At 41.3% G+C, this 12,569-nt stretch overlaps 1 protein-coding gene across 1 annotated transcript; it reads left to right on the forward strand.

Annotated features, from left to right (window-relative positions):
• Positions 1-1,163: 1,163 nt before the first annotated feature.
• On the forward strand, positions 1,164-3,797 carry LOC101731199 (zinc finger MYM-type protein 1). The gene has a single exon (XM_018092675.1). It carries the CDS (start codon positions 1,164-1,166, stop codon positions 3,795-3,797), a length of 2,634 nt encoding a protein of 877 aa, XP_017948164.1.
• The last annotated feature ends 8,772 nt before the right edge of the window (positions 3,798-12,569 follow it).

Consider the following 12,569-nt stretch of genomic DNA (forward strand, 5'->3'; position numbering starts at 1 on the left):
TGTTAGAGTCCCCCTGAAACCAATTGTTTTTGGAAAAATTGTTACTAATCCTCTGGCCACTTGTAAATTTTTATATTTTTTGAATCTGTTAAGAATCCCCCTGAAACCAATTGTTTTTGAAAAACTGTTACTAATCCCATGGCCACTTGTAGATTTTTTTTTTCCTAGGTGTTGAAAATCTCCTGACCACCTATTGTTTGCATGTCTGCAAGTGCTTTTGATTTTAAGTACAATTAAGAAATGCATTTTTTTTTCTTTCAAAGGAGCTGGACAGGTACCGTGCAACGCAAGAACGCAGTGGTGCAGCTGTCATTCATTTCTCAGCCTGGAAGCCCCCTGCAGAAGAGAAGTGAAGACAACAGCAGGTAAGTAGTTTTTTTTTTTTATTGCGCTTGCTATTTTTGGTTTGCAGCTGTGGTCCTTGGCTTTAATAGTAATATATCCTCTTGGTGTTTATTGTGGCCATTGTATCATAACAGTTGTATTTTTGTAATGTTTCATTTCTTTGTATAGTTTTGCACTTTAGTTCTAATCACTTGAATTGGTTTTGCTTTTATTTAAGTTATTTATCTGCACTTATCTGGCTGTTTTTGGTGTTTGGTTTCCATTTTTTTTGGCTTTGGTTTTGGTAGTTTCCCTTTTTTAGGTTTTTCATTTAATTGCTTAGCTACTCTCTAGCACTTACGGCTGTAAACGAAAACAGTTGCACTTTATTTTTATTTTGCTGTGTGTTTTGTGATACTTTGGTGTTCTCTTTACAGTTTGTTTTTTTGCTCCAATTTTGGTAGTTACCCTTTTTAGGTTCTTTGTTTACATTTATAAAAAAGTTGCACTTTATTTTCATTTGGCACTTTACTCTGTGTTTTGAGATACTTTGGTGTGTGTCAGATTGGTTTCTACCTTGCAAAATTTGCACTTGAATTCATTTGCACTACTTTTGGTTTCATTTATTTTATTTAGCTTTATTTTGCACTTAATTTTTGGCATCCATGTTTAAGTAATTACGTTTCTGCTGCTTTTTGTACTTGCCTTTGTGTCCATAATTTTTGCGTAACCTTTTTTGCGGTGTGTGAAGAGGTATATTGGTTGCACTTTTCTAACAAACAAGTGGGCTCCATCCCCTTCATTTTGAGTTAAAAGGTTTAAGGACTTAACACACCAGGATGTATCACCATAAATCTGGATCTCAGAAACGCAAGCAGAAGCGAGAGAGAGAGCAAGAAGATGAAAGGATGAAAAACAAGAAACCATTGCTCCAGTTCTTCAAAAAATCAAGTGACCGTGATGCAGGGGAAGATTGTGTGGATGCTGGCAAAGTCTCTTCTGGAATAGTGGAACAGGACAATTTTTGCAACACTGGAGCAATTGACAGTACGTCTTCAAACAGTGTTTCCTGTAACAAGACTTCCAGTCCCACTACTTGTGCAGAAGTTGAAGAAAGTGCTTCCTGCCGCATCTCTAATGTTACCGAAGTCACATTGATAGAAGAAGGTATGTCATGTAGTCTGTCAAGCATCGGTGCCAGTGAGTCCTTTGAAAGTCTTGGAAGTTTAGAAGGTGTAAACTGGAAAGACCCTGCATTTTGGCCAGACACTCTGAGAAGTAAAGCTAGAGAGTGCATTGTTCTTGCTGGATTAATGAGTGAAGAAGAGCTGTTGAAAACGGTGCAGTATTTGCCCAAGGATTGTGACGGCCAAGCCTTTAGTGAGTTTCACTTGTATTCAAAATCATCAAATGGACGTGAAAAGATCCTAAGGGATTGGCTTAGATGGAGTGATGGTAAGAAAGCCTTGTACTGTACACCGTGTCTTGCTTTTTCATCAGACTCTAGCAGTAAGACAGGAAGTGTCCTGTGCAAGAAGGAAGGGTTTGATCCAACAAAATCAAAGTGGCACAAATTGTACAAAAAATTACCAGAACAGGAACATTCTGCGCAGCACAGGAAGAACTACTGGAGCTGGAGATGTCTTCAGAAGTCTATGGGTGGACATGGTGTTGACAATGACATGCAAAGAACTTTGGCAAGGGAAGCTGAAAAATTCACAGTGCTCCTGGAGAGGCTTCTTGATGTAACACTATTTCTTGCTTCAAGGAATTTGGCATTCAGAGGTAGTTCACAAAGAATTGGAGACATACACAATGGGAATTTTCTTGGTATTCTAGAGCTCGTTAGTCATTATGATGCTGAACTAAGAGAACATCTGGACAAAGTTAAGAGAAGCCAAGAAAAAGGAAAAAAGCTTCCTGCTCACTATTTATCATGGGGGACCCAGAATGAATTCATAAACCTGTGTGGACAACATGTTCTGAATGCCATACTATCTGAAAGGCAAGAGGCTATCTACTTTTCCCTGATATGCGATGCATCACCAGATATTTCTCACACCGAACAAAATGTCATTGTTCTTCGCTACGTTCACAGAGACTCTCGGAGTGGAAATTGGTGCATTCAAGAAAGATTTCTTGAATTTTTTGATTTTTTTCAGAAGACTGGAGATGAAATTGCAGGAATGATAACATCAAGAATGCGTGATCACAATATTGACCTTAAAGACTGCAGAGGGCAAGGGTATGATAATGGAGCCAACATGTCTGGAAGAATTAAAGGAGTAAAATCCAGAATCCAGGAGAGGTATCCAGAAGCTATGTTTTGCCCCTGTGCTGCACACTCATTAAACCTTGTTGGTGTACATGCAGCATCCAGCTGTCCAGAAGTAAAGACCTTTTTTGGAAGTGTGAACAGACTGTACATTCTGTTTAGTAACAGCCCTGAAAGGTGGCATACCCTGACTGAGGAAATTGCAGGTTCACTGCATGGTCTAAGTGACACAAGGTGGAGTTCAAGAGTTGAAGCAGTTCGTCCTGTTGCTAAGAAACTCCCAAGCATTCTTCGAGCTCTTGAAAAGGTAATTTCCTCTAGAAGGCTTACAAATGATGCACATTCAGAGGCTGTGGGACTTTATAACTATTTTTCATTTTTCCGTGCCATTCTACTTGCAACATTTTGGCTGAAAGTCCTACAGTGTTTTGATGAGAGGAACAAAATTCTGCAGTCACGGTCAGTTTCCATGGAAATTGGAGCTGCAAATATTCGAGCACTTGCAGAAGAAATTAAATCTCTTCGTGAAAAGTGGCCTGCTCTACTCTCAGAGGCTAGATTGGTTGCTGATGGCATGGAGATTCCGGCAGAACTAATGAACGCTCAACAGCTTCGCCGAAAGAAGTCACAGGGCCCTGGTGAACTTCAAGATCCGGAAAATGTTTTCAAGGTCAATGTTTTTCTTGTGACACTAGATACCATCGTTTCTGACCTAGATCAGCGATTTAAATCAATGGAGGAAGTCTGCTGTTTATTTGCCCCAATATTGAAGTTGAGAAAGATAGCAGAAGATGATCTTGAAACATCAACCAAGTTGCTGATTTCAAAATACCCTCAAGATCTTACAGACTCCTTACTGGATGAATTGAAGCATCTCAGAAAGGTCTACAGTGAAACATTTGAAGGGTTCTTGGGTCCACTGGAATTGTTAAATTCTATTTATGACCTGCAGCTTGAAGGCATTTTTGGAGAGGTTTGTGTTGCCCTTCGGATTTTTATTACACTTCCTTTGTCAGTTGCTGAAGGGGAGAGAGCATTCAGCAAATTGTCCTTGATAAAAAACTATCTACGGTCAACAATGAACGAACAGAGACTGAATAGCCTTGCAATGCTCTCCATAGAACACGAACTTGCAAATAAGCTGGATTTCAAAGAGCTTATTAAAGATTTTGCAAGAAGTAAAGTAAGAAGACTTTGAGCCCAATGTGCAATAAACTTCCAGAATATGGCACTTGACAATAACTTTACATTACACCCTTCAAGAACTTTTTGTTGGCGGGGTTCCTGGTTACTTAAGTCAAAAACCCCTAGCACTTTTTTTTTCTATTTATACTAAGACTTGTTTTTTTATATTTATACTTAAAGTTGTATATATGTTGCATTATTTATTCAAACCAAAGTTTTTGTTTATATTTATATTAATAAAAATAAAGTTGAATATTTCTATTGTTGTGTTATTTATTCATACTAATAAAAGTTAGCAGTGCAGATATAAGTTGGAGACAGATTCCCATGTTCCATCAGCCTTATTAGGACTGGTAGTTTTTTTTTTGGCCAAGGGATTAAACCAAATGGCTCTTATTTGTATATTTGAAATGCAGAAAAATTCTAACACTAAGTGCAACTTAGGTTAGAATAGGTACCTGCTTAAAGAGTCTACCTTGACGTGGTGGCAGGCTTAATAACTCTTTGGCCAAAAGTCTTTCTTTTTCAGTTTTAGTGCTCATGTCTGTGTCCTTTGTACTGAGGGGAGGGGCCATTGGGGGAGGGGCCATCAGGAGGGGGGCCCAGAAAATTTGGTTGTGAGGGGCCCCGTGATTTCTGATGGCGGCCCTGGTTGTTCCCATTGACCTCAAAGCAGACGCTCATTTTTAAATTCCTGCTTGGAGGCACATTACTCTGCAAAAAAAACCTCCTGCAGGCTGGAAATCCACATAGGCTACCAAATAGCCAATCAGAGTATTTACTTGGCTACCCCAGGTAATGTGGTCATACTTGTGTGGGCAGACTCGGTGGGCCTTGGCAGCCCAGATCCTATCCCCCCCAGGACGCACCCGCGATCTGCGTCTCCCTCCCCCAATGCGCCTTAGGTAAGTTTCTTCTAGGAGCGCTCGGGGGAGGGGGTCGGAGGGTATTGGGGGCCTCTGCGGGGGGGGAGGTAGTGCACCCCCCAGTCTGACCCTGAATAAAAGTACCTTTAACATGAAAGTAAATTTAAAATGAAAAACATTTTTTTTTTAATTAAAAACATCCATATCTTATAAATGTATTTTAAAAATACTCGGCTGTCAATCATAGATTGCCTGTTCCACCTTTTTTCCTGGGACATTGAGGTGTGGCAGTCAATAACTTTCACTTTCCATTCTGCACTTTCTAGACGTAAGGTTGCCACCTGGCCGGTAAAAATGTTGCTTGATGTCAATGTTATTAATAGAGAAACAAAAATATAGGAAGGCCGGTATTTATTTCTAGAAAAGGTGGTAACCCTACCTAAATGTCACTGCACTCCTCACATTCCCCCTCCCTCCCTACTGTCTATAATTGTGTAGCCTGGGCATAGGCCTCAGGCCAACTATTCTGGCGCGTAGGTGCTTTTTCAGTGAGGTTGGGGAATGCCCTTCCTAGTGATGGGGTAATGGCAGATTCTGTTAATGCCTATAAGAGGGGCCTGGATGAGTTCTTGAACAAGCAGAATATCCAAGGCTATTGTGATACTAATATCTACAGTTAGTACTAGTGGTTGTATATATAGTTTATGTATGCGAGTGTATAGATTGGTAGGTGTGGGTTTGTGGGTGCTGGGTTTACTTGGAAGGGTTGAACTTGATGGACTCTGGTCTTTTTTCAACCCTATGTAATTATACACAACATTTTGGGGTGCTACAATGCCTTAATATCAGGATCCACACAATAGTGCTGCTTGCTATGGTTGTGAATTCCAAGACTGAAGGAAACAAGATTTATATAATGTATCCCAGACAAAGTACACATACTAGTTTGATTGCTTACAAGCCATTTTATATTTTTCATGGTGATTGTGCATACATTTGCAATACACAAAAAACTGACTACATTGGTTCTACTATTCAAGTATGTGTAGGGACCCATAGGGTTAAGCTCCCTATGGCTTTACTTCCCTACTTTTCCTTATCTGTACTGTTATAGGGCAGACCCCCTATACTCAGGTTACAGTTTCTTAAGCTATCCCTTACAGGTTTAGCTCATTTAACCACTCCCCTTGGCAGACTATATAGTGTCTTGCAGTGTTTTCCTCTTTGGCTGCTGATCTGCTACCTGAAGCAGGGCTCCATCGAGCCTGGGTACAGATCCGGCCCAGTAAGCCACTATCCATCCAAATTAAGTCGGGGACAGGGTCCCCTGAATGAGGAGAAGACAGTATAGCAGCATATTTTATAGCACCCTCTAGAAGTGGTGAGTTCAGACAGAATTATACAGAAAGAGCAGCCATTTGCTCCATCCAGGATAATAGCAAAGGAGTAGTCTTCCTAACAGGCATTACTGGCCTTAGATTAGGGACACAGAAGTGCTAGGGAAATAGGTTAGCAAATATGCCTTGCCCTAACCTACAAAAGGGCATGGGACTATGCCGGTGAGCTTTCCTACCTATCACGCTGTTGTTGTTCTACCTGCCCAATCCTCTTGATGAGAAGGGATACCCAGGGGAGCATCATATTTCTGCTATTAATCCATTTGCATCATCTGTATAACTGCATACTGTGTACCATCTATTAAGTGAGTATCGAAATACCCTGATTACCTTTGTCTTGGACAAATTAAGTATTATCCAGTTCATTCATAAGAATCCTCTGGCGTCCATTTATCTCTATTGCACCACACTACTTCAGCTAGTTGTAGTTCAACAACCCCTCAGCTCCATTATATACCTATAGCCAAATAGGTGTTACATATGTAATACCTAATCCGGAAACCCCTTATCCAGAAAGCTCAGAATTAAGTGAAGCCCGTCTCCCATAGAGTCCATTTTAAACAAATAATTCTAACATTTAAAAAATGCTTTCCTTTTTCTCTGTAATAATAAAACACTAGCCTGCACCCAAGCGTATCTCATTCATTCGGGTGCATTAATACACCACAACCCTGTATAAAGCACAGTCCTGACTTACAAGCAGCCCCTCTCTCCTGCGCATACGTGGCGCTCCTGCTGCGCTCTGAGCTGTCTGCTGTATCCCTCTCCTTACATAGCAGCCAGAGCCACTGAGAGGCCGAGGAGGAAAGAAAAGCCCTGATGGGACGCTGTTACCAACACTGCCATCCATATGCGGCTCTTACAGACAGCTCAGGATTGTATTAGCAGCTAATTTCTATCTGTATGTGATCGTTTAGATCCATTAATTACTCATATTCCCTTTAGAAACCATGGTGATGCTGCTGAATCTTTTCAGTCTAGTCCATTGGCAAACAACCATTTTATTTTGTACTCACATATTGTAAAAACAGCTACATGAATGTAATGTGAGCTAAAATTCCAAAAAATAGTTTAGTCTCCTCCAAAAAAAAAAAAATACAACACAGACAAAGATGATACATATAAAGGTAATGTTTATTAAATAACAAATATTCTGATAGCTCCAGAAGTTCTTGCCAGCTTGGGATGAGAATGAATAATTCTGTGAGTATTTCCCAACATACAAAAAGCTGTGTGAGGTGCTTTTCTAAAGGGGGAGCCAAAATCCTCTCCTCTCTTCATCTTCTCTTCCACTATTTTTCTCTTCCCAGCTTTCATTAGACAAGGCAAAGAATTGTATATAAGCTAACTGCACATCGAGCCAGTAGCTCCTTCACAGAAAGAAAATCTGTTCATATCGAAATCTTCGCACTAGATAGCGAAATAGGCAGTATAAACAGGCAAAGTAGATCAGCTCCTGCTGTGCTTCCATAAGGGTGGGTAAGATGAAATCTTCCAGTTCCCCAATGAAGTCGTCCAGTTCAGGTGAGTCTAATGGGATCTCTTGGAAATAAAATGATTTGAATCTTATGTAATGATTAGCGAATCTCTGTATCTTATTCCATAATGTGCTTCTAGTCTTTGCGTTCTGCACTCTAATCTTCTGCCCCATGGATCTCCATTCGGATGTTTTTTCCTGTAGTGACCCTAATGGGTTCTCATTAACAAGACCTGATTCGGGTTTAGCTGAATATTTAGCATCATATTCTGGTCTTTGTTTGGTTGAAAAAAGAATAAAAACTGATGTAAGAAATATAATTCTTAGATACATAATGGAAGTGAATTGGAACTGCAGAGAAAGCAAAGAAATTCCTCACTGCTCTGCTGTCCCTTCACATCCCATATGACAAGTGTCCCGGCCCTGCAGCTGTTACACTTGCACTGCTGTGATGACATCACAATGATAGGGTTTAGTGCCCACGGTAACTGCCATTGTGATGTCATCGCACAGTAACTGTAGCACCAAAGAGCTGATCATTTCCACAAGACAAAGTTATATTAATGGGGCAATGTAGCCTTTGTCCTATAAATGGACCATGTGATAAACATACCTTTTGCCTATTGTTTTTATCACACTTCAGTAGCCATATTGTACCAAACTAGAACACTTTCAGATTAAAGTTTATTGTGTTTTGTACCAGGATACATAGGAATCTGATTGGTGGGAACAGGCAAATCCCAATGCACAAAACTCTGTACAACAGAATATCAATTGGGGTAATAAGAGTACAGCATATTGCACATATATTTTATATAAGTGATTACAAGAATTTTGTATGTACTTGGCTTTACTACAATAGTTACAAAGAATAATCTGTAGGGATTTGTCCCACTCGTTATATTATACAGTGTAACAATGTTTCCAGGTAATTATAGATATGAGAGAGAAGAACTCACTTCTGGTAGGGAGACTGGAAAAATGAGGCAACATTATTTTATTCCCACACATAAGATTCATGATTGCAATAATTCTGCTAAAATAATAATAAAGTTATCTGATTCACTCAGACCTTTAGACAGTGTCGGACTGGCCCACAGGAATACCAGGAAAATTCCCAGTTGGTCCCAGTTTGCTTCTAGCCATTTGGCCTAATTCATGGTCATTACTTATTTTTCTATGAGAACAGAGCAACTAAATATATAAAAGAATAGATTATGGTACGAAAAGATAGAAAATACTTGGAAAATATAGATAATGAGTAAGAAGTGGATGAGAAATAGTTTACAGAGTGAGCTCCTGGCATCCCAGTCCCACACTGGATGGCGCTGAGCCTGTTTGTTACCTGCCGGTAGAACCCTGAGCTGTCTCAATTGGGGGCACTGTGTATGGGGGGGACTGTCTCAATTGGGGGCACTGTGTATGGGGGGGAGTGTCTCAATTGGGGGCACTGTTTTTGGGGGGGACTGTCTCAATTGGGGGCACTGTGTATGGGGGGGACTGTCTCAATTGGGGGCACTGTGTATGGGGGGGACTGTCTCAATTGGGGGCACTGTGAATGGGGGGGAGTGTCTCAATTGGGGGCACTGTGTATGGGGTGCACTGTCTCAATTGGGGGCACTGTGTATGGGGTGCACTGTCTCAATTGGGGGCACTGTGTATGGGGGGCACTTTCTATGGGGGGCATTGTGTATGGGGGCACTGTGTATGGGTAGTACTGTCTTTTAGGCTATTGGGGGCACTGTGTATGGGGGGGCAAACTGGTAGATAGTTATAACTCACTAATAACTCACTGCCTTCTCTCTATATTTGTATTTTATATGTAGGAGTTGCTATATTGTTTCCCTTAGGTAGTACAGTATGAGGGTATAGCACATTTGTGTCTTATCCCGCCATTTCTATTATATAAAAGGAGAATTTTTTGAAAAAAAAATGGATGGGGTGTGGTAATTGGGGCGTGGCCACAAAAGTAGGCGTGGTCAAAAAATTGCCCCGCTGCGCGCAACGAATCTTTTTGTCCCTCTTTTCATTTTTCAAATGTTGGGAGGTATGCCTTACACCAATTTTTTTTTAGACCAATATGGCAGCTTATCGGCCCGTGTATGGGCACTAATGATCTGGCAGGTATGATTTTTAGTCGGATTGGGGAACACATCGGCTCATTGATGCAGTCCCCGAACCCACTGACGCCTATACCTGTCATTGTTATTCCACCGTTTGGCCCCAGGGCAAAACAACCGAATTAGCCTGGATTCACCCGATATCGCCCACCCGCCCACCCGCCCACCATGGGGATACCGGGAGAAGATGTGCTCACTTGGAGAGGTATATTAGCGAGTATGGCCATCTTTAAGCTGCACAGTTCCCTAGTTGTCCTGGTACTTCCCTACAGCTCCATTCATGGTCAGACTGGGGTGTGAGGGGCTCACTGGAGCTGTTACCCAAGGGGTCCCAACATCCCTTCAGGGGCCACCTGTTCACCACCCCCCATGCATTCATACACTATACTTCATAGTGCTTGGGGGAGCGACGGCAGTGGGGAAGAGTCAGCAGTGGGTATTGGGTCTGGGTAAGTGGGGCCCACTGGCCTAGACCAGGCTCCATAACGTAAGGCAGTGATCTCCCCAACCAGTGGCTCGCAAGTAACATGTTTACTATCCCTTTTGATGTTGTTCCCATTGACCTCAAAGCAGACGCTCATTTTTAAATTCCTGCTTGGAGGCACATTACTCTGCAAAAAAATCCTCCTGCAGGCTGGAAATCCACATAGGCTACCAAATAGCCAATCAGAGTATTTACTTGGCTACCCCAGGTAATGTGGTCGTACTTGTGTGGGCAGACTCGGTGGGCCTTGGCGGCCCAGATCCTATCCCCCCCAAGACGCACCCGCGATCCGCATCTCCCTCCCCCAACGCGCCTTAGGTAAGTTTCTTCTAGGAGCGCTCGGGGGAGGGGGTCGGAGGGTATTGGGGGCCTCTGCGGGGGGGAGGTAGTGCACCCCCCAGTCCGACCCTGAATAAAAGTACCTTTAACATGAAAGTAAATTTAAAATGAAAAACATTTTTTTTTTTATTAAAAACATCCATATCTTTTATAAATGTATTTTAAAAATACTCGGCTGTCAATCATAGATTGCCTGTCCCACCTTTTTTCCTGGGACATTGAGGTGTGGCAGTCAATAACTTTCACTTTCCATTCTGCACTTTCTAGACGTAAGGTTGCCACCTGGCTGGTAAAAATGTTGCTTGATGTCAATGTTATTAATAGAGAAACAAAAATATAGGAAGGCCGGTATTTATTTCTAGAAAAGGTGGTAACCCTACCTAAATGTCACTGCACTCCTCACATTCCCCCTCCCTCCCTACTGTCTATAATTGTGTAGCCTGGGCATAGGCCTCAGGCCAACTATTCTGGCGCGTAGGTGCTTTTTCAGTGAGGTTGGGGAATGCCCTTCCTAGTGATGGGGTAATGGCAGATTCTGTTAATGCCTATAAGAGGGGCCTGGATGAGTTCTTGAACAATCAGAATATCCAAGGCTATTGTGATACTAATATCTACAGTTAGTATTAGTGTTTGTATATATAGTTTATGTATGTGAGTATAAGGATTGGTAGGTGTGGGTTTGTGGGTGCTGGGTTTACTTGGAAGGGTTGAACTTGATGGACTCTGGTCTTTTTTCAACCCTATGTAATTATACACAACATTTTGGGCTGCTACAATGCCTTAATATCAGGATCCACACAATAGTGCTGCTTGCTATGGTTGTGAATTCCAAGACTGAAGGAAACAAGATTTATATAATGTATCCCAGACAAAGTACACATACTAGTTTGATTGCTTACAAGCCATTTTATATTTTTCATGGTGATTGTGCATACATTTGCAATACACAAAAAACTGACATTTTCTACATTGGTTCTACTATTCAAGTATGTAATACCTAATCCGGAAACCCCTTATCCAGAAAGCTCAGAATTAAGTGAAGCCCGTCTCCCGTAGAGTCCATTTTAAACAAATAATTCTAACATTTAAAAAATGCTTTCCTTTTTCTCTGTAATAATAAAACACTAGCCTGCACCCAAGCGTATCTCATTCATTCGGGTGCATTAATACACCCAACCCTGTATAAAGCACAGTCCTGACTTACAAGCAGCCCCTCTCTCCTGCGCATACGTGGCGCTCCTGCTGCGCTCTGAGCTGTCTGCTGTCTCCCTCTCCTTACATAGCAGCCAGAGCCACTGAGAGGCCGAGGAGGAAAGAAAAGCCCTGATGGGACGCTGTTACCAACACTGCCATCCATATGCGGCTCTTACAGACAGCTCAGGATTGTATTAGCAGCTAATTTATATCTGTATGTGATCGTTTAGATCCATTAATTACTCATATTCCCTTTAGAAACCATGGTGATGCTGCTGAATCTTTTCAGTCTAGTCCATTGGCAAACAACCATTTTATTTTGTACTCACATATTGTAAAAACAGCTACATGAATGTAATGTGAGCTAAAATTCCAAAAAATAGTTTAGTCTCCTCAAAAAAAATACAACACAGACAAAGATAATACATGTAAAGGTAATGTTTATTAAATAACAAATATTCTGATAGCTCCAGAAGTTCTTGCCAGCTTGGGATGAGAATGAATAATTCTGTGAGTATTTCCCAACATACAAAAAGCTGTGTAAGGTGCTTTTCTAAAGGGGGAGCCAAAATCCTCTCCTCTCTTCATCTTCTCTTCCACTATTTTTCTCTTCCCAGCTTTCATTAGACAAGGCAAAGAATTGTATATAAGCTAACTGCACATCGAGCCAGTAGCTCCTTCACAGAAAGAAAATCTGTTCATATCGAAATCTTCGCACTAGATAGCGAAATAGGCAGTATAAACAGGCAAAGTAGATCAGCTCCTGCTGTGCTTCCATAAGGGTGGGTAAGATGAAATCTTCCAGTTCCCCAATGAAGTCGTCCAGTTCAGGTGAGTCTAATGGGATCTCTTGGAAATAAAATGATTTGAATCTTATGTAATGATTAGCGAATCTCTGTATCTTATTC

This window comes from Xenopus tropicalis, chromosome 3 (assembly GCF_000004195.4).
Source record: "Xenopus tropicalis strain Nigerian chromosome 3, UCB_Xtro_10.0, whole genome shotgun sequence".
Lineage (NCBI taxonomy): Eukaryota > Metazoa > Chordata > Amphibia > Anura > Pipidae > Xenopus > Xenopus tropicalis.